Source organism: Fukomys damarensis, unplaced genomic scaffold (assembly GCF_012274545.1).
Source record: "Fukomys damarensis isolate Sample0158 unplaced genomic scaffold, DMR_v1.0_HiC HiC_scaffold_17, whole genome shotgun sequence".
Lineage (NCBI taxonomy): Eukaryota > Metazoa > Chordata > Mammalia > Rodentia > Bathyergidae > Fukomys > Fukomys damarensis.
The window spans coordinates 21,032,082-21,059,654 of record NW_022900929.1 but is presented as its reverse complement, the minus strand read 5'-3'; the positions used below and the strand labels follow the sequence as shown (position 1 = coordinate 21,059,654).

Below are 27,573 nucleotides of genomic sequence, written 5' to 3'. Positions count from 1 at the left end.
GGACACTTGCTCTTAACCCAGTCTCCGGCTCTCCTGGGGCGCCCAGACCGTTCCGGAGCCCCACGGGCCTTTTCTCCTGGGTGACCCGAGCAGCCAGGAAAGGAAGAAAGTCGGAGAAGGGACGCTTGAAGGGTGGGGGCTTCTCGGGGATGGGTTGCGACTTGAGGCGACGGAAAAGGGAGCGGGTGCCCGAGCGCGGGCCTCTGCTCTGCCCGGGCGCGCTGGGAGGCCCAACAGGCGGAATTGGAAACTTTTTCCCCCACGTGGTAGCACAGTGCGTGGCCGAGTGACCCCGTGCCCGGGTGACCTCGGGGTCCCCTCGTCGGCCAGCGGGACCTTGGGGACGAGCGGCGGCTTCGGAGCGGAGAGGGCAAGGCCAACGGGGGTGAACTTGAACCTCAGCCGCGGGCGTAGGGCGGGACCGCAGGGGCGGGGAGCCCCGGGCCGTTAGACCCGCAGACCGCAGTCCTCACCGCCGCGGGCTGCTTTTACTTTTCTTAGGAAGGTACTGGTGTGCTTTCCTACTTTTCCCACCGCTGCCCCTCCTGCCGCTATGTAGCTGACGCTTATAAAAAGTATTAAAAAGCTGACTGCAGCCCAGAATCGATCAACAAAAGCGACCAGCCTCTCTGGGTAAAATAGCTGTGCGTTTTGAGGGGCCCTGGAATTGATCTCTACGGTTCAGAAGGACACCGACAGGCCTCTCTCACCGGCCTCTTCAGATACTCATTTCACTTTCTGCTCAAGCACAGAAACACCGTGGCTCATCACTCCCTCACCCTTCCGAGCCCACACTTGGAAAGGAAGAAAAATAAACTGACATTAATTACTCACAACGAGCCAGGCACCGTGTTACCATGCTTTGTACGTGATTTCTCCTCTTTAGAATCCAAGCTGCGCGTTTTCTTAATAATAATGGAAAGAGGTGGGAGAGGAAACAAGGGTACATTTTCTCTCGCTGACATCTCTAAGATTGGTTGTTTTTTTGATTTGTTTTGTTTTTTCCGTTTGACAAGGATCAGGGCTTACCTGGTAAACTAGGTGCTAGGAATACCCCAAACGGAGAAGGGCTGCCTTCCCTCTTTGATCTTTTGTTCTACCAAGGAAGCCTCACTCCGCTTACACTTGTTAACAATTTAATGGATTGTCACTCCCTCGTTTTAAGTCACGCTCCACCTTCCCCATTTCTGGATCCCGTCAGGATCTTTATAAAATCTGGGTAGAAAACAGATTTGTGGGGCCCGAGGAGGCACCTGGAACAGAGATCTCTGGACTGTGAATGAGAAGACAAACTTTACTGCCTGTCCAGAGAACAAACTATTTGACCTTAGGCAAGACTTTTAAATGACTGTTTTTTTCATTTTATAAATCAAAGAGGTTCAATTCAATGTTCTAAAAGTTCTCTTTCAGGTGTCCCACAGTTTCAGATGATGACATCTTTTCAAGTAGATCGTGTGCTTTAATTCTTGAGAATAGTGACTGATATATGGGATCTGATTCAATTTAATAGGAACACAGTGTCACCTTCCAAAATTACTTAAACTGGCTGAGCCTGCTGCCCCTGGAGCAATTAGTTAAAGCAGTATCCTTGTACAGAGTGTACCTGTGTCAACTAATAGGGTACTAATCTGGCAGTTACTGAAACCTTTGAGGTCAACACACTCATCCAATAAAATAAACCCACGTTCTTTGTCTTTTAAAGCAAAGACGTGGGCTCGTCTTTATGATTTTTACAGATGGGAAAGTTGTCAGATACAAACCAAGAATCTACGAAAACCAAGAACTTTCGAGACTGGATTGAGAAATGTGTGAAATTGGCAAATAAAATATATATCAGTGAGTCCTCTGTCTTTCAAGAATAATGCCTGGAAGTTAAAAAAAAATAGATGGTAATACTCTGCATCTAAGAACCTGGCAAATAGATTTTGGGATAATGTTTATAATTTTTTTTCTAAGTCCAAGTGTAGTACCCTCTGGAAATGATAATGCCTGTTGGGTCAAACTTTAATAGTTTTCTTCCATCAGAGATTTTGTTTCTGGATGGTATTGCTGATGTTTGTTTCTAATTCTTCATTTTATCTTTCAATCACCAATGAGAAGTTAACAACTACCATATAATATGCTAAGCATTTATGTGCTAGTCACTGTTCCAAGTTGATTAAAATAATTTCTCAATTCTCATAAATTTCAAAAAGTATCTACTCCAGTACTTACTTTACAGTTGAATAAACTGAGGATTTAAGTTAAGTTCTTTTGTCCAAGATGGTGTGGCAGTTTAGTGGTAAAATGAATTTGGTCTGAGTGATCCTAAAAACTTCTGTTTCTCCAATGCTAGGGATCGAACACAAGTCCCTGGGCATGCTACCAAAAGTGTTTCTCTTAAGAGGCTGAAATCCCTTTCTTAGAATGATTCCTCAAAAAGTCAAGTGCTACGTAAATTGTACAACCATTTTTGGGCAATTGTTTGAAACATCTACTATAGCTAGATATATGAAAACCCTATGGTCCATTCTCAGAAATGTACCACTGTCAAATGTATACCAAATGTGCTATTCAGATGAATACTATTCATAATAACTCTCAAACCAGAGGTGACCTAATATTCAAAAGAATTAGTTTGTGGTATATTCCTATCACAAAACATTCTACAATGCTAAGAAGGAGCAGTCTGTTTCAAATATGGTAGCATATATGCATCTCACAAATATGCTCAGTGAAAGAAGTGACACATACAATAATATTTTTCACAGGACTTCATCTATATAGAATACAAAAACAGTCAAAACATACATATGCCACTTAAAGTCAGGATAAAACCAGGTGCGGTTGACAATGTCTGTGCCCTCAGCACTCTGAGAGGCAGGAAGGTCACAACTTTGAGCCCAACCTGGACAATTTAGAAACTCAGTGAGATCTACTTTCAAACTTGGAAAAAAAAAATGCACAAGATCTGGAGACATAGTTCAGTGCAAAGGCCCGGGGTTCAATACCCAGTACCACAAAATAAAAGTCAGGCTAACGGTAACACTCGAGGGTGTGATGACAAGAGGGACATAAGTTTCAGCAGGTGCTTGTATACTCAATACGAATGAAAAGTCATACTATTCTGGTACATGCATCTTTATAAATATGATACATCAAAAACCTTTAAAGTGCCGTGTGTATAAATGTGTGTGGGTATTTTGCACATATGAATAACTGTATAATATTTTTCATATATTTACTTATGCACTCCTCAAATGTTTATCAACAGTAACAAAAATGAGCTATTAGAGTATTTCTCTGAATAGCCAAGGTTGAAAAAAAAGCTGTTGATTCACACAGAACTATACAGTATGAACACAATAGAATGCTGCACAGCAAACCAGAGTAAAACAGCAGATCATCAGATTTCTTACAGGTAGAATAAAAGACAGAGCTTAAACTTGATATGAGCAGTATGAATGAGCTCATACTTCACATCAGCAAAAGCCTAAATGAATTATTTCCCAAAAAAGATTGTAGTTGATAAATAAGTAAATCTAAAGAAATGATTCCAAAAGAAGTTGCTTGCTTAGTAATGAAAATGCTATTCAGAGAATACTGTTATAGCCCAATGACTGAACTGAACCGTAAACCTTTCACTGTAAAAGTTACTTTTGGTACCAGGTTTTCTAAATTACTAAATTTATATATCCCTCCTGTCTTGCACTCTTCACTCTGCCAACGGAGCAGTTATTAGCACATCATTCTTGATATTGCATACCAGTATATAATATTTGACTTTAATATATTAGGAAAATTGATTTTTAACACAAGGCTGCTAAGGTTTATGTTTTGATCGTTTATAACTTCCCGTTTTTGTGCGAGAGTCTGTGCTAGGACTGAGATAGTTAATAGAGCCATCTTTATGCCAATTCCCATTGAGCTAGTATGGAGACTAACACATTTCACATCCCTTCTTTAACCCTCACAAGTTGTTTTTAATAATAGCTCTTCCTGGGGGAGAAGTGATAACTTGAATTAACTGACAGGTAGACCATCGGCAATAATATTGTTGTAACTTTGCCCTAATTATCACCTGCTGCTTTAATTTTTTTTTTTCCCCTCACTGGAAGTCATTTTTCAAATGGCAGTTTTAATGTTAAAAAAAACAAAAAACAAAAAACAAAAAAAAAAACAAGGGAATGTGTGGTTCAATTTGCCAAGTGTTGTGCCTCCTTCCATAATGTTGTACCATAAACTTTCATCATCTCTGCAGGTGTCTCTGATGAATCATCATCGATCAACCCATATTTTTCAGACTCTGCCATAAGAAGCCAATGAAAGATACCTGCTGGTGACCAAATGGTGCTCACATGAAAAAAAAGTAGTTCTGAAAATTTTAATAAGATTTAGATTAAAACAACAACAGCAACAACCAGTCTTTCTGTCCTTCTCAGGACAATGTTTTATACCTGAAGTTTCACTTGATATGATCCAGTGGAAAAATGAATGAATAGTCATAAGAAAAAACTTCAAATGACCAGTGAGACATCTTGGTATTTATTACTTATCACAAGCCTGAGGATGACTTTTTTTCTGGTGGATCTGATAGATGACTCATGATGAATTAGGATTTTTATTTTCATTTCTATTGGAGAGTGGTATACATGTAAAATAGGTTCAGATAAGATTAATATTCTGTTAAAATATAGTAGGGGCTGGGGAAGTAGCTCAGTGGTGGTGTGCATGCTTATCTCATACCAAATCCTGGATTCGATTCCCACTAACACGATGATGATGATGATGATGATTATAATCCTGACCCATTTTCAATTTCCTATTTACAAAACCTAGTGTTATATTTCTGCTGTGTTCAAGGTCTTTGATGGTCTGTTCCCAGTTGCCTGATTAAACTCTTTTATTCTAGCTTATATATTTCTGTGCTTTCTAAGCTAGCTGTTTCTAGAACTCTTCCATACCTTTGCCCATGCTGGTGCATCATCTCAGAGTCTCACTTTCTGCCATCCAAACTCAATAAATGTCCCCTCACCTATCAAAACTAATTTAACCATTAAGCCAACTAATCCAGAAAGGTTTCTCTAGTTACTGCCCATTCAGAATTAACAACCTGTTCTCCACATGTTTCGCAATTTATTATGTATTTATGTATATTTCATTGTATTATTACATTTCAAGCTGATATAATGAAAAATCATGTACTCCCTCAATAAGAAGTAATAAACTTCCAAAGTACTTGGACCCTTCTATGTACCTCCTCTGCATTCCTCTTCTCTCTCTCCACTCCCAGCACACCTCCTTCTTCCTTTCCTTCTCCCCAAGGGATCATTATTCCAAATTTCACATGGATCATTCCAAACATTTCTCTAAATTTTTACTACATGGCTGGGCGTGGTGGCGCATGCCTGTAATCCCAGCACTCGGGAGGCTGAGGCAGGAGGACCACTGTGAGTTAAGACCAGCCTGGGCTACATAGTGAGCTCCAGGTCAGTCTCAACTACATAGTGAGACCCTGTCTCAAAAAAATAAATAAATAAAAAAGAAAGAAAGAAACATAAATTTTTACTCCATGTGTTAAGTGTTAAGTAACATATAGTATTCTTTTGCATTATTTAAGATCTATGTAAATGAGACCAATCTATAGATAGTCTTCTAAAAACTGTATCAGTGTCTTACTGAATGAGATATTCAGGGTCTTATTCGATGAGAGCTATTGATGCTGATATATATAGCTACTGTGCATTGCTTTTCACTGTTGCCTAGTATCCTATCATTAACTATTCCACATCTTAACTGATATCTTATTGATAAATATTTAGGTTTCTTACAATTTTTTTGTTGGAAATAATATACATGCGCCAAGGAACCAGGTTCTGTTCTGTTTGAGCTGCTGCTGTAGAACTTACACTATTATGCTATTATGTACACCCTACAGCTTCTCACTGATCCTTGGTAAGTTCTAGTACATTGAGGCTGGGCAGGTAGTGGCAGATTCTCGATAAATGTTAACTGATTTAAACACTCATCCTTTCTGGATTTGAGTTTAGATTAGACTCAGGCACTTATGTTTCATAGCACAGATGAAGACTTGAATCTTTGGATTTTCATACTTCTGCTTCAGAAACCCTAAAAGGAAGCCTGGAAATAACTTAAAGCTTAGTACTAAAATGAGTTCCTATGAAGCATCTGCCCTTTAAAATGAAGTAGTCTTATTGGTGAAATCCTTAATGCCTCTGTCAAATTAGGAACAAATTAGATGTCTGCCTATGAACTTTATGAATATCTGGTGATCATGTTTCTCTTCAAATGCTATTATGCTTTTGAAAGATCCAAGAAAAGAGGAAAGATTTCCCTCTGCAATGAAGATTTCTTTTCTTTTCTTTTCTTTCTGGTACCACGGATTGAACTCAGGACCTTGTGCTTGGAAGGCAGGCGTGGTGCCTCTGAGCTAAATTCCTGGTCTGAAGATTTCTTGATTTTCACAGAAATCAAATACATTGTCATAAATTATCTATATAAAAATATTGCCCAGTTTCTGGGCTTACATTACCAGGAAGTTTCATGAAATAGCTAAGCAGAATAGTAATTGATAAGAAACTAGCTATTAGAAAAATGTATTGATTAATTCAAACTGCTGTTATGTTGTCAGTATAGTTCTCCCCTACCTATGTGGAATGTTTCCTAAAAGTTTAATTCCCTACATTTGAATAAGGAATATTATGTGTACAAATATATTTATAACATTATAATTGGGGGGAAAGACCTGGAACAATGATAATGGCCTATAATGAAAAATGATTAAATAACTTATAACATGGAGATAAGTTAGAATTTAATAGATTCATTAAAATTATACATAAGATTTTGGGAAAACATGTATTTATTAACTAATAAACATAAAATTGCACGTAACTGTGACTACTATTATTTTTATTTGTAATTGTTAAATTCCATATTATTTGTGTAACTTGTAGAAGAAAAAAACTGCATATATATTTGCTTTATTTTACTTTAGTGGTAGTATAGATGAAAATTTATTTTTAAATTGCTTTTTATTGAGTTATTATAACAGTAAAGGTTTTTAAGTTGACACTTTTTTTTTCGTAACTGAACATTACACCCAGTCCCTAGGCACTGAGTTATATACCCTTTAGCGGTTTTTTTGTTTGTTTGTTTGTTTTTTAGGGCAGGGTCTTGCTGAAGTACTAAATTCCCGGGGCTGGGCTTAAACTTGGGATCCTCCTGCTTCAGCCTCCCAGAGCACTGGGATTACAGAGATGTTATAGCATGGCTGGACAAGTATAACACTAATTTTAAGTGAGACATAGATTAGGGTAAACAAGTGTCGCTGTTTACATGTAAGTGACGGGTTTCCCAGGATGCAGGAACTTAATTACTAAAACTACGACTCATCCTGGGCAAACTGGGATGGTTGGTCACCTATAATTTATCTTTGATTGGTAGGAGAATGTGCTAAGATTTTAATTTTTAAAATTATTTGATTGGTATAATTTAATTTTATTGTTAAGAAATAAACCAAATACCAGTTTGGTCAATAATCAGAAATTATTTATATTAAAACTCTTCCATATTATAGCTTCTCTTGGGAAATTTCACACAAATTCTTGAAGAGACACCCTTCGACTAGTTACATATTCACCGGTATCCATTTCAACAAATGAAATTACTCTCCCTACACATTAATTGACATAATTACCAAAACACCAAAATCAGATTAGCCACTGACGCTCAAAGAAAAATAGAAAAAAAGAAACCATTGCTCGAGCAAATTGCAACAGTGTGGAAGGGTGTGGGGCTGAAAAATGTTGTGCAACTTGATAGTTTTAAATAAAGCTAATAAAACAGCTATTTCATTATTCATTCATGAGACAATTTCAGGTTCTTACCAGTGTATTTTCACTATACTGCAATTTAAAATTCAGCCTTTATACTGTCCTGCACTTTGTTGATTGTTCTTGTAATCTCCATTATGCATGTTTTAGTGGCATAGCACTACTGTTCTAAGAAAAATTGTATCCATGACTATGTCTGTGTTCATAATTAACAATCATACAGTTGCCTAGTAGAACAACAGCAGTGACAATTACCCTGCTGTATTTGAGAAAAGCTTACTTTTCAAATTCCTAGATCATTTTCCTAAAAAGCTGACATCATATTAAAACATTGTTTTTCCATGCTCTGGGTTCAAATCAGAGAAACATAAAGGTAGCAAAAAGAAGATATATCAAAGCAAAGAAATCTTTGCTAAAAATGTCTTTATTTTCATTGTTGTATTACACGCGACCTATTGTTTCATGGTTTTTCTTCTGGTTCCCCATGCCAGATTATGCTTGTCACTTAAAACATAATCTCTTGCACATTTCACTCTCTATGTATTCTGTTTCAATAGTATTATCAAAGTACCTGTGCTTTCCAAAATCCTTTATCAAATCTCATTAGTATTCTTCATCATCGTGATTACTGCTTTATTTTTGATCTTCAGTGCATAATGTTTTCTCTTCACTGCAACATTTGATTTCTTCTCCCTATTATTCAATAACAAGTGCTATACAATGATATAAAATTCCCTGATAAATCAGAGAATCATGAAGAAAACAAATTATACAATGTATTGTACAATGATTCAAGATAAAAACAGAGACATACTCAGATCACTTATTATTCTCCTTTATCACATGGAATCTTCATTTTCTGTAAAATCGATTGCAAACTTTTATATTTCCCACATTACTCATTGTGTTCCTTATTAATGGTGCCTGAAATTTATCTAATTGAAATAGTGAAATTTTGACTAAAAGTATAAGGGAGGAGGGGAGAAAAATAAAGAAGAGCAGCTAAAACTCACTATTTTAGAAAAGATTTTAATGCATTAGTTGAATTATATGTACTCAGTATTTTCAAGTTACATATCTATCTCATACTATAGAGAAATTGCAAAGACAGAAGCAGTATGATGTATTACTGTTCAATACCTAAAAATTTATTTTTCTTGGATTCTGCATATTAAGCATCACCAAACCCTCTACTTTACAGAGCTTATAATGCACACAGTGTGTCACTTTACTCTATCATTTACCTCTATCACATTCTCCCCCCAGTTTGTCCATGTTTAAGACAACACTAGCTAATTCTTTTACTCTAGGCTACCACAGTTCACAATTTACTTTTGTTAAAGGCAATCAATATGTAGTAATCTTACAACCACCATTAATGATGGATGCTGAAACATTTGGGAAACAGGATATTAACAAAGTCTCAAACTGTCACTCCCAAGATCACTTATTATTCATAAAGGGAAATGGAACTTTAACACTGCAGACATTTGGCAAATTCTGCCTAATCAAATGGCCAAATTTAGTATCATCAATTGCAACAGCACAGGGCCAGGATTTAGCTCCGTGATACTGCACCTGCCTGGCAAGCACAACGTCCTGATTTTGATTCCTGGTATGGGGTGGGGGAGATTATAACAGCACATATCTTTCATCATGAGGCACTTGAGGACACAATAATACTTAAATAATATTCCTTCCAAATTATTTTTTTGTGGTGCTGTGTATTAAGACCAGGGCTTTTCACACGACAAGCATGTACTATAACACTGAGCTACTTCCCCCAGCCTTTCCTTCCAAAAATATTTAACCTGAATCTAATCATTAGGACAGTCAGACAAATTTTACTCCAGGGACACTCTATAAAACTGGCCTAAATTCTTCAAAAGTGTCAATACCATGAAAAGCAAACAAAAAAGACCAAAAAATGGTAGCTTGAGGGAGTAAGAAGGAAAACTGAATGCAACAGATAATATTTGATTAGATCTTGTGATAAATAAATAAAGTATGAATTTTATAGGGTTAATCGGGGACGTTTGAATAGAGAATATTTTTAGATAATAGAGTAAAATCAATGTTAAATTTCTCAAATATGTGGCTGAATTATGGTTATGTAAATGAATGTCTTTTTTCTTAGGAGATTTTTGCCACAGTATTTAGGGAAGAAGTGTCAGGATGTCTGCAATAAATTCTCAGATGGCCTAACAATGACCTTATATCAAAGAAGGAGCACAGAAAGAGAAATAGAGAGAAAGCAAGTGTGGCAAAATATTAGCAGTTGCGAAATCTAAAGGAAGAGTATAAGGCTCTTGTCTGTACTATGCCGTTTTGAAGGTTTAAAATTTACAAAAAATATTTTTTAAAAAGTTTAGGAAAACCTATTAAGCCAAAGCCTTATACTTTTTAGGAAAAGAGGCCCTGGATTTTAAGGACATGCAATAAAGCCACATGCTTTGCTTCAGGCCTACTAGTAAAAGAAAAGGCCTCCAAGCATTTAGAGCAAAGGGAGATGGTTCACATGCAGGCCACAAGAACAGTGCCATGTAGACTTCTATCAAGACACTTACGCAGCTTGCCCTATATAATAGGGTTCCTCATCTCCAGATTAAAGCTTCTTTGTATTGAAACATTTTTTTAAAATTTTTGTCTGTACTGAACACATACAGACTTCTTAATTACACTAATCCCTAAAAGTTCCCATACAATAATTATTTACATAGCACTTACATTTTGTTAGATATAAGCAGTCTGGAGATGACTTATGGTATATGGCGAATGTGGGAAGATTTTATGCAAACACTTTGCCATTATATAAGAGGGATTTGCTCATCCTTAGATTTTGGTCCATGGTGAGGGAGGTCCTGGAACTAATCCTTTGCAGATACCAAAGGACAACTGTATATATTTACCTAAATGAATATAACATTAAAAAGGGTGTAATATAAATAAATAAACAGAGGCTCAGAGAGATATGATATCTTGCCCAATGTCATGTAGCACAGTGATAGAAATGAGGTTAAAACCAGAAGTTCCGTGTTTTAAGTTTTTAAGGTTTGCTCATTTATAATTATTTTGACAAAACAGTCTGGAATTTATTGAACTATTTAAGTTTAATAAAAAGGTTGGGACATTTTCATAAATGAATGCTGCCTAGTACTTCTCTCTTTTTCTAGCAATTCTTTTTGACAACAAGACTATAGAGCAAAACCTGAAGCATGTTAAAATTTTTGGAAATTAAAGACAAATCTATGACAGGAAATTAGCACAGACAGAAAGCAGAGTGTGAGGTCATGTATATCCATTTAGAAAAATGACAAGATAGAAACACAAATTAACCTATATCAACTACAGAGAAAAAATTCTTCATTTCCAACTTGAATGGATGTTTTTATTCATTTCCAAGATGTGGTTTACTATATAATGGAATTTCATATTATCAAAACATTAGTTGAATTCTGGCTTAAAAGCCTTTTCCTGCCACTCTGCTTAATATAACAGATGATTTTTCTTTTTTCTTTTTCACAGTGCTAAAGATTGAACCCCAAGGCCTGGCAAACTAGGCAAGGTCCGTATGGCTGAACTACACCCCCCAGCTCCAAATATAAGATTTTCTTCTTTCAAGCACCACAAGCATTCTTGAGGTACAAATTATCTGTAAGTATTTTTACCCTATTTTCTAATTTAAAATGATACCTAGAGGAAGATTTCCTTTGTGGTTGAAATCCAAGCTTCTTAGTCTTCTGAAACCTGTCACAGCATTTTTGCCATGGGCAACATGAACAAGACAGGCAGGACTACAACAAGCAAGGGGGTGACTGTGGCCCTGTGCCCATAAATGAGTCCTGTCCAATACCTCTCTCTAACAGTCCTCTGTGAAAATCAGAGTACAGTGCAGCAGGAAAGACAATAACAACATTATAGTGCGAGTGACCTTAAAAGCAAGCAAACCCTATTATTTGAATGGAGTAATGGATAGGCCTGAACATTATCATTCACTCTGAATGTGACAGAAGCACACTTGTTAGATCATCAGAGTAAAACCCTTTTCAGACTTGCATTTGTTTTGAACAAACAAAAGGGAGGAGATACACAATAGTAAGAATATTGCATTTCATACACAACCATTTTGGGGAAATATTTCATAGTAGAGAATGGAATCCTAAAATCAAATTAATTTGCTTGGTGAAGCAACCTCATTCCTTCTATCTACACATGTTGATTCTCTTTTGTATATCATATGTTGAGAGCTTTAGAAACCTTTTCATATCCTTGATAATAAAGGTTCCTGCTTTTTCTCCTTGAGGCATTTTGACCATCTTCTCTGAAAAATGTGGAAATATTTGACAGGGGAATTACTTGTTTCTAATTTAAATGATAAAACTTTAGACATAAATGTGGACCATATGTGGAAATGTCTTATACCTGGTACCAGTCTACAAGTTCATTGGAAAAAAAAAGTCATTTAGATATATGTATAGTATCAGAATCACAAAGCAATGAAAAGAGAACTTCATGGCTATATTAAAAACAATTTCATTCACCCTCAGCTTGGCAAACCTGGAGAAAGATTAGGAGATAAATTGCTATTGTTTATCATCACACCTTCAGTCAACATAGTCACTAGACATTTCCTCAGATACTCTATTAAACCAACCCCCTCTACTAGGAAAAGAAAATTCTTTAAATAGAAAATAAGTAGACAGTGACAGACAATATTTCCCCTGTGTACAATTTAAGTTCCTATGACTTTGGTAAACTTTTGGATCCTTTCTGCCCTGGACATAAAATTTTATTTCCCAGCTTTTGGGGAAGATAGAATGACTTACTTTCTCATTTGTATTTTATATTATAGGGCAGAAGAACGACTCCTATGCTTCAGTACTGGTAGCAATGTCCTAGGATTGCGAGTATGAGTCACATGGCTTTACGAAATGAGAAATCAGTTTGTAACTGAGATCCATTTTCTTGATTTGGGGCACTGACTTGGCTATGCATAAGTATCTTTCAGAGTCCTTATTTCAAGGGCTAGTTTATTAGTCAAGGTGCTCCAGAGAAGATAACCAGTAGCTTCTATCAATAAAATAAGATAGAGATTGGCTTAGTTGATTGTAGAGGCTGAGAGGTTCCACAATCTTTAGTCAATAACTTGGAGACTCAGGAATTCAAGTCCGAGTCCAAGGGCCTGAGATCCAGAAGCAGTGATGGGGTAAGTTTCAGTATGAGGGAAGGGCAGAAGACCAATGTCCTAGCTCAAGCAGTCAGACTGAGGATTATAGTATAGGTCTTGTTCCTCCAAGCCACATGTGCTCGGAGTTGGGGCTTTTAGAAAGTTACTGGACTATGGGGGTAGTATACTAATGAGTGGATTAGTCCTCTGATGAATCCAGGGCTGGATGAGCTGTTAGGAGGTGGTCACTGGGGGAGGGAACTGGAAGCATATTTCTCCCTTCCTAGCTTCTCCCTTCTCTCTCTGCTTCTTGGCTGTCATTGCTGAAGCTCCCTTTTCTCTGCTATCCCCTTTGACTTCCTTCTTCTGCCTTGAAGCCAGCTCATCATGGACTTTAACTGGGAGTAAAAGTAAATATCTCCTCCTTTGAGTTGTGGGTGTTGGTGTATTTTGTCCTAGGGATGGGAAATGACTAAGACACCAAGAAAGAGAACTTCTTTTGCCCCTCTACTCAGGTCCTCAGTGGATTGGACGGTGACCAATCACAGGAGGAGGGAATTTGCTTTACTAGAGCCACTGATTCAAACACCAGTCTCATCCAGAAGTGCCCTCATAAACTTACCTAGAAATCATGTTTAGCCAAATACTACAGCACTCTATGACCCAGTTGCATAAAGCTAACCATCACAACAAACTGATATTTATTGACATTTACTAATGCACCAGGCACTGTTCTGGGTGCTCACACACACTATCTATCCCATTTAACTGGAAGGTACAGGGATGTATGAACCATCTCTTTTTCCGTAGATTGCATTCCCACCCTTATCATTGATAATTGCTAAATACACAGCATTAAATGGTAAGTACACAGTAAATATTTACTGAATGAATAAATAAAGGGAAAGATCTCATTGAATCCTCAAAAACATGTCAAGTAGCCGAGGTAGACTGTATCCTCATGTTGTACCTGAAGAAACTGAAGCTCTTTGAATTTTGAGAAGATTATTGTATCACTAGAACGTTGAAGAAAGTTTCTTGGACATCCAAACACCTTTCCAAATGCTAAGGGTAAAGCAAGATCTTATTGACTCATGAAAAACACCGTGGAAGCCCTCATTCTGCCTCTTATTTAGTTCATTCCCTACCACTAAGAAGTGACACTGAGTTTCTCTCTGTACAGAATGTCATGGCAGGAGAGCTTTATGTTGTTTGGGTTTTTTGTTTGTTTGCTTGCTTGCTTGCAATAGTGAGGATTGAATTCAGGGTCCCAGGCAAGATAGGTAAGCACCGTACTACTGAGGTATACTCCAGCACTTTTTGCTTTTTTATTTTGGTACAGAGTTTCTGTAAGTTGCCCAAACTGGCCTGGAACTTGCAACTGTCCTGCCTCAGCCCCCAAGAACCTTGGATTAGAGATGTGCAACATCACACCCAGCTGAGACTTCAGCTTTTAAGTAAAACATCATCAAAACATTTTCTTTACCCAGTTACCCAACACAGTGCATCAGGTATGATGATCAAATAAAACATATTTCAGGAAGTTGAATGTATTTCATGAGCAATGTTGTTGTTGTTTCAGCACTTTCGAGAGAGAGACTGACCTAACAGCTCTTTGTCTCATTTCACAGATTGGGGAATGTATGCAATGGTTAGAAAGTGATTTAAAGAGGAGATTAGAATTTAGATTTCTTCAACTTCAGTGCTCCCCTCATCGTAATAATCTGCTAGTACATCTCTAGAAAGCTCAAGGGACAGCCCATATGGCTAAGAATTATTTTCTCTGACACATGATATTATTATATTCTGCAAGTTAAAACTTGAGAGCCACCCCATGTTAGTCTTAATTTCTAGGTGCTCTTAAAAGCCCTAGAGGTCTGGCAACACTACATAAAATACTATGACTACATTGTCTTCCTTTTATAAGCTTTATTTTTTATTGTGGTGAATATACATAACATTTGTCATTTTAGCTGATTTTAAGTGTTTAATTCAGGGGCATTAAGCACATTGACAATGTTGTATAATCGTCACTATTTCCAAGACTTTGTCATCATCCCAAACAAATGCTGTGCCTGTGAAACAATAACACTCCTTTCCCTCCCTTCCCTTAGTCCACAGGATTCTATCTTTTGGCTATGAATTTGTCTCCTGTAACTGGAATCATACAATGTTTAACTTTTTGCATCTGGCTTCTTTTGCTTGGCATACTGTTTCCAGGTTTCATTCATGTTATAGCATGTACCAGAATTTTATTTCTTTTTATGACTAATATTCCACTATACATATGTACTACATTTTGTTTATCCATTCATTGTTGTATCTACCTTATGGATAGCATGAACGCTGCTATTACAAACACTGGTGTACAAATATTCGAGTGCCTGTTTGGTTCCATTCTTCTAGTATATACTTAGAACTATGATTGCTGAGTTACTTGATAATTCTATGCCTCAGTGTTTGAGGAATCTCCACACTTCTCTTCATAGTGACTGCACCATTTTCCAATCCCACTGATAATGAATGAAGGTTCTATTTTCTTTGCATCCTTGCCAATTCTTGTTGTTTTCCCTGTTTTGATAATAGTCATTCTAATGACATGAATTGGTATGTCATTGTAGTTACAAGTCTTTTCCTTTCTTTTCAATTTACTTAACTTTCCAAATAAGTCAGCATTTCTACTGTCTGTCAGTATGGATGCCAGGCACCTATCGGTTTCTATTATCCTGATAAGTTTTCCACCAGAACCATCCAATCAATGTGGCAAGCTCTCTTATCTTGTTGTATCATTGTCCTTCTTGGGTTTCTATTCATCATTATCTAAGCACTTAGATTTTCCACTCTTCTGAGTTAGAGTCCCTGTTTCTTGCATCTAAAATTCCTCTCTTAACTCATTTTTCCCTTCTTTTGGGCAATGTATATTCCAGTAGGAAAAATGAGTGAGAAATTAAAATTTGTTCAGTGGCTAAAAATATCTTTGTTTCATAATCATATTTGATTGTTAATGTATTTGGGAACAAAATCCTGGGTTGAAAATAATTTCCCTTCAGACGCTGATTGATTTGGTATCAATTGAAGGCATTAATTCATTTGTTCTAAGCTTCCAATTTGGAAGCTCTAGGCTTCCAAGCCCATTGCCACTGGTATTTCCAATTCATTATATAGGACCTATTTTTACTCTCTGTAAGTCTGTAGACTATTCTCTCATGTCTTCTGAAATTTCATGACAATATACCTTGCTGTGGTATTTTGTTTGATTTTGCTTTTTGTAATTCCGTCTATTTCATTCTCTGAGAGCTTTTGTTATTCATATTGAAAAATCTGAACTGATCCTCTTATTTTACCTCTGACACTTTCTCTCTTTCTGTCTTAATTTTCTAGATTTCTTCAGCTCTCTTGAAACCCTTTAATTTGTATCCCAATTTTATTATATTTTATTTGGGATGGTACTTAAGATTGAACTCAGGACCTTCATACTGAGCTGCATCCCCAGCTATTTTTTGTTTTGAGACAGGGCCTCATTGGGTTGCTAAATTGCCTGGGCTGAGGTTGAACTTGGGGTTCTCCTGCCTGAGCCTTTCACAGTGCTGGGATTATAGTTACTCCTGACTTGCTTTCTAATTTTAATTTCCATGAACTATTCCTTTTTCTCTGACGATGGCATTTGTAAGACTTATTCTTGTTTTATGCATATATCTTATTAGTTCTTTTCTCTACAGGCCATTCATAGTAAAATTTTCCTTTTACCCTCTCAATCTATTTTTTCTATTTTCTTATATAGCTCCCATCCCTGAAATCCAACATCACTGTTTGCTTTGGTCTCTGTAGCTTTCATGTTTAAGGTTTTCCTCAAATGCCTGGCTGGCAATCCTGTTCATATTAAAGGAAATAACAATGACAAGGCAGTGGTTCCAGATTCCAGAGAAGATCAGTGCCTGGACAGCTTCTCCACAAGGCTATGAGGCTTCGAGCTAACTTTGTCCTTAGCTGGACCCATAAACATTGGCATCTGTAGATCTTTTTTTCCTGGGGCTGTTCAGTTTCTTCATAGATGAATCCTCTTTTGCCAAGATGATTGTGGGGAAGAGAGAGGTGTAAGGTTGGTCATTGTTAGCTAGGAGAGAGTTGTAAGCCAACACTGTTGGCTTTAGAGATCCTATAATTACTAGGCAGTTAATAGGCCAGTTCTTCTCCTTCCTCGTCTCCTCCTCCTCTTCCTCTTCCTTCTCCTCCACCTCCTCTTCTTTCCTTTTTCACAAAATAAATTGTTGCTCAAAATGGAAAAGTTCAGAAGCTAAAATAACTACACTGCATATTTTAAACAGGGAAACACGTTGGCCTTTTGTCACAACGAGGCAAAATACATCTGAAAAAAATGCCCGCTGTTTCTGAAGTTTGCCAGTTTGGATGTTTTTCATGCCCCAGAAACTGCTGGTGACAGCCCAGTATGGTAGGATGAATAAGAGAGTCTGGATCTGTCTATAAATGTTGAAACTGTAATACCCCGCCAAGACATGAAGTCATTTTAGGGTCCAAGAGATGGAAGGGAAAGCTTAGAACATCACTAAATTGAAACAGATGAACTGGATTCCAACCAAAAATACAGATATGTTACAATACTGTGTTCACAAACAAATGTCTAGTCTATTGCACTGAGAGGTTAGTGGAGGCAAATGGAGGATTAGACTGCTTGCTGCTGCTGCTGCTAGCCAAAATAGATAATAAAGAAAACAAAAGGAATGGGCCTTCCAAGGGCAGAAAGAAAGCAGATCTGTCTAATGTTAAAGTAAACACACCTGCATCCAAGTAATTTTTCAGCTGCATGAATATATTGCTTGTACAATATTGTCCTTTTTTTAAAAAAAAAGCTTGGGTCTCTATTTAGCTTAGCTGATAATAAGAGATGAGGTGTATCAGAAATTAGATCAATATTTTCTAAAGAATTTAACGTTTTGGAAATGCTCCCATATCTTATACTTTATCCTTTAGAATTTAAAAACTGAGACTGAGTTTCCAATAAGGAAATCTGACTTGAGGTGAACTTAGGAAAAGCAAACTATCTGAGTGTTCACAGTTCTTTTGGGGGCTACTCCAAATGTCAGTATTTTTTAAAGATGAGCTAATGGTAAATGCTGGATGTTTTATTCTAAAGTAGTCCAACTGGTCTAAACAGTATTTGATCAAAGTCATTCTTTTAAGACAAATTGTACTCCATTTAACTTCTAGATAAATGTTGGCACAGAGTTTTATGTCATCTCTTTTGTTCAGATCCCTGAAAGACAGCTTCCTGAGAATTTATCCTCAGTAAATGAAGACACACACAAAAATTTATGTACAAGGGGAAATGACAGCAAAACATTGGAGGCTACCTAAATGTCCAACAATTAGGTATTGGCTAAAGAAGAAATGGGAGTCAGTCAAACAAATATTTAGCAAAACAAAAATGTCAGCCAGCTTTCCAGAGTTTGATTTATTGTGTTTATGTGTTTACTGCTTAAATACATAATATTTAAATGATAATTAAAAAAAGAGTATTTGAGAGAAAATGGAAAATTCAGTCCACTCTAAATGTCTGGCTTACAAATGTTGCCAACTCTCTGAGATTGTTTGTTTGCTTGGAGGTATAACTTACATTCCATAAAGTATGTAGATCTCCAGTGTTCAGAAAAATGAATTTTTATAGATGAACCAGCATCCATAACTAATATACAATATTTCTGGCACCCAAAGAAGTTCCTTCTTACCACTTATTTCAGTCAAGTCCCAATTCACATCCTTCCCCAAGTAAACTCTATTCTCTTAGGGTTTTTAGAAAATCGGTGGCCAAATAGCTAGATTTCTATAGGTATATAAAAATTTGACTTTCTATCAAAAAAGGAAAGAGTATAACTATATGATATGATGAATAGCATACATTAATTTGCTATTAATAGTTACTATTTCATTATTTACATGTATATCAAAACATGTTGTACACCTTAAATATGCGCAATACATTTTTTTAAAAAAGAATTATTGGTATCAAAATATTTGGGCTTAACATTTAATTTTTATGCTCTATTGTTCAGCCCCAATACTATACCCATGGAGGAAATAAATTTCTTTTCTGGCTCTTTGTCAATTTCTGTAATTTTCCACAAAGGATGGAGAAAACAAAAAATTTCTCCTCCTATCCTTTTATCTGTTGGAACTACTGAAATATTCCTTCACCTACTTGAATTTCTCTTTTAAACATGCAGGCTAGAAACCATAAAAGGAACTAGTTTATTAACAAACAATAAAGAGTTCAGTTAGCAATCTTTCAGGTGACTTTGAAGAACTGAAAACTACCTTTAAAAGAATTAAATGAAACTCGTAGTTGATGGTAAAAATACTCAGCTTATGACTTTAAGTATAATATCTAAAAATGTATTCTGATGAAATGTCTAAAGATACAAATCTTTAAATATTACACTTAGAAAGATTTGTGTATGTGAATAAACATTTGGTGACAATTTAAGTGCCCAACAAGAGAAATATTTAAATAAGTTAAAATGTATGCATACATGTAGGAATACCCCATAGTCATTAGAAATGAGGTTATTGCAGTAAATATGTAAACAGAGAGCCAAAGTCAGGATATGTTAAATTTAAAACCAAATCACAAAATAAGATGTACAATAGCAACGAATTTTTGGAAGTAAAAAGCCCTGGTCTCTACCTTATGCAATCTGTGTGAACTTGGATAAGTTACTTGATATTTCTAAGCCTCACAGTTCTATCTGTAAAGTTAAAATAGTACTAGAATAAATCTCAGAATGTCATATTGAAGATCACATCATATTTGACACATATGAATTTTGTTAGCTATGATAATACTAAGTGGTTATTTAAAATATTCATTAGCTATCATTAATATATCATTTATTTGCTAGCATATACTTATGCATTATTACTAAATGAACTATACCCTATTTATATAATTTCTATATTTAAAATTATAAAATTAAATCCAAATATTTTCTCCATAGTATAGCAAAAATACTACTTTTAAAGCTACAATCCACTTATTTTCTTTCCTCTTACCAGATTCTTTTAGACTGTCAATAAATTTTAGCAAAAAAATCACATATTATAAAACCATCCCACAAACTAATAATAACTTTTATAGATTAAGTATCTTTTAGAAAATAATAAGCACAGCTATAAGAGGCCTAAAAGATCATGCAATTTCTTTTCATTCAAGCCTTTCATTTTATAAAGAGAAGAAAGAATTGAATTTAAATGATTTTGCTCTAAGTTATTTGTAAATGACAGAGATGGGGCTTGACTCTAGTTTTGGGGACTATAGTTTCATCTTAATTTTCAAGATATTAGCATCCAACTATTGTTCCATTAAATGTTGTTGATGACAAGTTGAAAAATTACTGAGTTCTTAGAAAATAAGGTGAATTAAAGTACGTTTTGTATAGCCAACAGCAAAGAAACATTACAGGGCAGGCGTGGTGACATACACCTGCATTTCGAGCACTTTAGGGGGCCTGGGCAGATGGATCTGTGTGAGTTCAAGACCAGCCTGGACTACATGGAGAGACCCTATCTCAAAAAGTAAAAATGAAAAGAAACATTGCAAAACAAAGTTTTTCATTTGTAGACACTTTCTTCCTCTTTCTCCCTGTGTGTGTGTGTGTGTGTGTGTGTGTGTGTGTGTGTGTTACTATGGATTGAACCCAGGACCTTGTGTATTCTACCGTTGAGCTACATCCCCAGTGCCTCTCTCTCCTTCTCCTTCTCTTTCATTTTTAAGACATGATCTACTTAAATTGCCCAGTTTGGTTTTACCATTCTCCTGCCTCAGCCTCCCAAGTATGTAGTTACTTTAATGGTGCAATTTTGAGGCATGCAACCCTGATGGAGGAGGGACACTGAAAAATAAAAAGCCAGCCTTCAAGCAGAATAATATAATACATTGTGCTTTCAAAAAAATTTCCCCCAAAATCTTAGCAGTATGAAGACTCTTTAATGGGAAATTACTTTTTAAGAATCTCTCCTAGCTGGGCACTGTGGGATATAACTGTAATACCAGCACTATGGGTAGCTGAGGCAGGAGGATTATAAATTCAGGCCCAGCCTTGGTAATTTAGCAACTCAGGGGGACTCAATGTGACCCTTAAAACATTTTTATGCCCCTTGGAAGGTTCCCTCCTCTAGTCCTCCTCTGTTTTTACTTTAGATATTAACAACTGTCCTTCAAAATACTGACTAGTGGGAGTTCTGTATATTCTTTTCATTTTTCTTTGTTCTAAGAGTAACTCTTATCTTTCTTCATAGTTGAACTAATCTTATTTTCTTGCTTGTGTGAATTTCATATTCGGTAATTCGGACCATTTTTTCTTTTTAATATCTTTTTTGTTTTGTTTCCTTTTGGTACTAGAGATTGGACCCAAGGCTTTGCGCTGAGCTACAGCTCCAGCACTTTCAATGATTAATTTTGAGACAGTGTCTTGCCAAGTTGCCCAGGCTGAGTTTGAGCTTTTGGTCCTTCTGCTTCCGCCTCCAGAGTAGCAGAGGTTACAGGCACATGCTACCACGCTTGTGTCTTTCCGATTGCCCGCCAGTTTCTCTTTCCACGCCTCAATTTCCAAGTTGATTTTCCATGCTTTTCTAAATTATCTGTCATTCGTCTACTTCCTTAAATTGTTACATTCCTTATGGATCTGAGTAATCCCACAAGTTGGACACATTGGTTCAGTGCTTTGAAATGCTTACCAGTATGGAGTACTTCTCTATTATGAAAGAGTTCAACCACCTCTGAGCTTCATCCCTACCTTACAACATCACTTCTCTAGGCACACATAATACATTATTTTTGCTATGTAGATACTTTCTATCTCGTAATCATCCCCTTTACAAACAGCTCCATCCCTGTACATTTAACTCATCAAAGCTCCAAATCAAACCCTGGATCTTTTATAGAAGAAAAGAAAAGGATGAGGCTATGAAGAGCAGGAATGGTTAGGAGAATTCTACTAGAACTTTCTCACTAGCAGACATCTTCCCTCACACTTTTTTTTTTTTTTTTTTTTTTTTTTTTTTTTTTTTTTGACCCCCCCCTTTTTTTTTTTTTTTTTTTTTTTTTTTTGGTACTCTGGATCAAACTCGGGTCCTTGTGCTTGCAAGGCAGGTGGCGGAACCACTGTCCCTCACACTTTTTCAAGCTCCACGAAAACAACAGGTATGGTTGCCCATGCCTATGGCCCTTGCTTTTTGGGAGGCTGAGGCAGGAAGATCGTTTGAGACCAAGCACTCCGGGCTTGCTTGGGCAACAGAGCAAAATTCTGTCAACAAAATAAATGAATAAGCTCCAAGTAACTCTCCCTAGGACAGGTAAGGGACATGAATTATAAATGCTCTCATATCAGCCATAAATTTAGATAATTTTCCAATATCTAACAAAGAAGAAAGACTGGAGCCTCGGTGTTCAAACAGAATGAGGAAACTTTGTTCAGTTTTTCCCTTTCCCTTGTCCTCTTCCTTCTTATTTATCATTCCTTCCTTCCCCATTGTTCTTCTGCTCCTATCTTGCTATAGTGAGTCTTTGCTACAGTACAGATCTGTAGCAAAGAGCCACTATCCCTCAGTGGCTCATGGTTAGATGGTTGGTCCCTGGCCTGGTGGTATTGGGAGGTGATGGAAACTTTTTAAATGGAGAGCCTAGGGGAATTTTTCACATCACTGGAGCATACTCTTGAGGGGATTGCAGGACTCAAGCCTCTCATCTTCCTTTCTCTTTTGCATTTTTGCCATAAGGTGAATGGCTTTGTACTGCCATGTGTTCCCATCACAGTGAGCTAACTAAAGCCCTAATGTGTCCACTCAGCCATATGGACTTCTGAAACTGTGTGCCATAGTAGCCCTTTTCTCTTATAAGTTGGTTTATATCAGGTATTTGTTATAGTAATGGAAAACTGACTAATATACTCCTCACTGTCTGGATTCAGAGCTCAGCCTGGTACTAATAAACCAGTAGAGTTATTGTGAATAGTGAGGTTTTTGTTTTTGCAATGCTAGGATTAAATCTAGGGCCTTGTTTGCACATGCTAGGCAAGCACTCTGCCACTGAACTGTATACCCCCCAGGCCTGAAGGTAGTTTTAATAATTCAAGTAGATGTGTGTGTATGTGAGTCTCTTTTGGAATTCAGCCATCAATCGTCACATTCTTGCTGTGGGAAAGCATTTTTCAGTTACATAGGAAACAAGTAATGAATGAAAAGAAGGAGCATAATTTAATTATAAATTGTGAACTAACTTTTTTTGTTTTGTTTTTCAGGCTTAGAACTTGCAGTCTATTTTCAAGCTCTTGCTCTTCCCAATTAAATATTTATGCTCTACATTTCTTCAGAATCATGTAAGCCTTTCAGTAAATGCTTTGGAATTTCATTTAAATCTGCTTCTGTTTGGGGATACATCATGGTTGTTTCTTTCTCTCTGACTCTGTCATTGAGTCTGATTTTACTCTGTCTTCGTGGACATTCTCCTTTAGCCACGTTCCTCATGCAGTCAGTTTTGGCCTCAGTTTTTATCACATTGTTCACTTCTGGCCTCCTCCTGTCCCGGTCCTTGTCATGGCCTTCTTCTGAGCACACAGGTCGCATCCCTGCCATATCATTATGAATAATTCTATGTCCACTCCTTATCTCTGTAGTGCTTTGAAGTGCCATCTCTCTCCTTTGCTAACCACCTTATTTTTTTTCTTCTTAACATATATTAGTATGCAATATATTTTAGCTTCTCCTGCCACCATTTCACTTTAGGAAAGATGTCTTACCAGAAAGGGGTCTTTTTTTTCTGTTCGGCGTTTCAAGTTAACATTTCCCTTTCTGGCGGATTTTTAAATGCACAGTGTTGTGGTTTGGATCTGAAATGTCTCCCCAAGGTCTCATGTGTTTGGAAAGTTACTAGATAACGGGGGGCAGGGGCTATGGCTGAGTGTGCCAGTAGAAGGTGGGGCCTGGTTGGAGGTGGTAACCTAGAAGGAGACCTGCAAGGCTGTGTTTCCCTGCCCACCTCCTCCCACACTGTCTCCTGGCTACTATGGGCTGAGCAGCTTTCACCTGACATGTCCTCCACCACGCTGTTTCAACCGCAGAGCCAGCCCCCTGGGAACTAGAACTTTTGAATGTGTGAGCCAAAACAAATTTCTCCTCTTCTAAATTGTGGATGTAAGGTTTTTTGTCCCAGCAACAAGAAAAGTAACTAAAACACACACACACACACACACACACACACACACACACACACACACACACATACACCATTATACTTTTCCCCTGTCTCGTTTCCTCCCTCTCTCATTTTTCTTCTTATCTCTAACTTCAGCTCTATTTGTTGCTGTTGTGTCTCCACACAGTGGCCTCTTTTCTTTCTCTTATCTTTCTTTTCCGTGGGGGAGGAGTTGCTGGGGATTGAACCTACACTCTTATGCATGCTAAGCAAGTGCTCAATACTCCCAAAGCTCTGCTTTACTTTCTAAGTAAACTGATGCACCCACACATCCTGTCCTTCTAGAGTCATTACTGGAGTCAGGACAATACCAGTTCCTTACCCCAGAGCCACACACAGATGTCCGTCTCCTGCCATGTGAGACATTCCAGCACCCCATCTTTCTTGTGTGAAAGTGCTCCCCCTACTCTATTTGCAGTGTCAAGCCTAGATAGTAATGCTAAGATCTTGGACCACTGAAAGCAGGGGTAGGAGTCAGCATCTGTCCCCAGCCTGTCCACATATTGTTTGACCAGGATATGCATGGTGACTTCTTCTGTGGAACCCATGCCCATCAATAATTCTGAGGCTCGTGCTAGCTCTTTACATTGTCAGATGCTAGCCTCTTGAGGGTAACAGAAGGGTGGGAAAGGCTAAAACCAGGGAAGTATGCAATGCCTTTTATTTTTTCATATTTCCTGAATAAGGAAAAGCAAGACTCCTATTTTCTTGCAGTGAGTATGACTGTGTTGGAGAAGGGAAAATGCAGGAATTATGAGCTTTCAGAATGTGAGACAAGCCGACAAAGAGGCAGTTTCCTCTTTGGATCTCTTGTAATAAACCATCATTTCATCTCTTTGTCTTTGATTCTCAGGTATAGTTTGTAATGGGCTTCACTTTCCTGTTAAATAATGCTTTGACTCAATAGCAAATTGCCAAAGATTATTGCCATTAAAGGCTTTGCCTTACTATACATTCAAGTACAGTTTAATGATATCCCACTACAATACTACATGCTGATATGCTATAGTTATGGTTATTTTATTCCTAATTAGTATATTAATTTAGGCTTCTATATTTCACATGCACTTGTATTCCTTTTAAAAGTTATTTTTCCCTTTATTCAAATTAAATGAGGCATTATGTGTTTGCATTGTATTTATTAAGCACATACCATGTGCATTTCGCATTCGTTATGTATTGAGTACCTAGCAAATTGCCTGGTACACTTTTTTAAAAATAGCTTTATTAAAATATAATCCACATACCATACAATTCACTCACTTAAAATGTATGATTCACTGGCTTTTAGTATATTCACAGTTGTGAAAGCATCCCTATAATAAATTTCAGACTGTTTTCATTACCCCCAAAAGAAACTCTGCACTTCCTAGCTGTTCCCGGCCCAAACCTGCCCCCTCCATCCTCCTTCCAGGCCCACGCAAGCCCTAATCTACCTTCTGTCTCTATGAAAGCGCCTCTTCCACACATTTTATATAAGTGGGATCGTCAAATGTGTGGTCTTCAGTGACCAGCTTCACCCACTGAGCATGATGTTTTCAATGTTCATCCATGTTTTAACATATATCATTACTTTGCCCCTATTTATAAATAAAGTCATACCACAGTTTACCTATTTAGCAAATGATGGACATTGAAGTTGCTTGTACTTTTTGGCTATTATGAGTAATGTTGTTATGAATATGTGCATGTAAATTTTCATATGAATGTATGTTTTCATTTCCCTTAAGCATGTAATATAAGTGGGAGTGGAATTTCTATGTTCTATAGAAACTCTGGGTTTAACCCATTGAAGAACTGTCAGACTATATAGCATTTTATGCTCCTACCAGCAGCATACAAAGGTTCTAATTTCTTCATGTCCTCAATAACACCTTTTATTATCTTTTTGATTATAGCCTTTCTGATACATGCATAGAATCAGGTCCCCCCCCATTTCTTTTTGCAGTTCTAGGGATCAAATCCAGGGCCTTGTGCATGCTAAGCACATATTTTACCAGTAAGCTACACCCTCAGCTCCTGAGCTCCTGATTGTAGTTTTGATTTGCATTTCACTGATAGCTAATGATGTTGAACATCTTTTCTTGTGCTTATTGGCCATTTGTAGGTCTTTGGAGAAATATCTACTCAGATCTTTTGTGCCTGGCATGTTTAAGTGCTCATTAAATTTTTCAAATAATAAGATTAATTATAAAATTTAATCACCACAGTAATCATGTTAAGTAGATTTTATTATGGCAATTTTGTGGATAAGGATTAGAAAGTGAAACAAGGACTAGGGATGTAGTTCAATGGATTCAATGGTAGAGTGCCTAGCAGATGGGACACTTGAGTTTGATCCCCAGTACCTCAAGAAAAAAGGATGAAATGATTTATTCAAGGGTACAGATATGCTAGACCAAATGTTAATTTAGGCTTTTGCACCCCATATCTCTAATATTATGGCCAAGGTCCTTTGGGTGACAGCTCTGCTGACTGTGTATAAAGAACACAGCTGTGCTAACTAAATGCCTCTGATAGTGGGGCTTCATTTCTTTCCAAGTGGTAGGCGCCAAAGCCTACAAATCAGAATGTGTGTCCTTGACCTTGAATTTATCAGTTCAGGGCATTTTATTATTGTAGAGCTAATTTGCCACTTGTCTTTTTATGGTTAATTTTTCAACACACAGCTTTGGTGCTTGCAATATGACTGATTTAGCTCATTTCAGAGGTAAGATCCAAACGCCACTGACTCATCTGTAGCATATGCCTTCACCCACACTCGTGTTGCTTCCTTCTTTCTGCTTCCTGTCACTGGGAATTGTAGCTCTGATGTTCATGAAGGGTGATGGATTTTTCTTTTTCCCCTTGAATTGTGGAATTTGCTGTAAGTAGAGCCCTGTCAGTCCACAGCAGCTGCCACTTTCCTCCAGAAGGGGCACCACAACGTGGTGAAGACAGCACATGTTTTCTGCCATGTTTTCTGAGAGGCTTAATAGTACAGATGTGGCACAGCCTGGGATAACCGCCAAGGAAAATGAACAGAAATGCTCATCATTTGCTCACATCGCACTGTTGACCTGGGCATTGAACTGCATCTGGGTTTGATTTTACTTTCTCTAGCCTTTCACTAAATAGTAAATGACTGAGATAGAAATTTTATTGCATGTGCTAATGCGTTCCTCTCTTGCGTAGGCTGGCTATGGAGCAATGTGCTGTTGAGAGACCTGAGGTGTGTCATTATAGCTTTCCGGTTCCCCCAGATGTATTAAAATCTCTTTAGTCAAAATAAAACTCAGTTTCATTTTGGACCAAGAAACCAGAAAACA

The 27,573-nt window shown here is 37.2% G+C and overlaps 1 protein-coding gene across 1 annotated transcript in view; it reads right to left on the bottom strand.

The window, feature by feature from the left end:
- Window positions 1-23,637, bottom strand: part of Auts2 (activator of transcription and developmental regulator AUTS2) — a 1,133,790-nt gene extending 1,110,153 nt beyond the window's left edge. The window contains exons 1-2 of the mRNA XM_010644519.3: window positions 23,499-23,637; window positions 11-354 (exon numbers count right to left, since the gene is read on the bottom strand). Coding sequence (XP_010642821.2) covers window positions 11-354; window positions 23,499-23,637 — 483 coding nt within the window. The remainder of the gene's footprint in view (window positions 1-10; window positions 355-23,498) is intronic.
- Window positions 23,638-27,573: the final 3,936 nt, after the last annotated feature.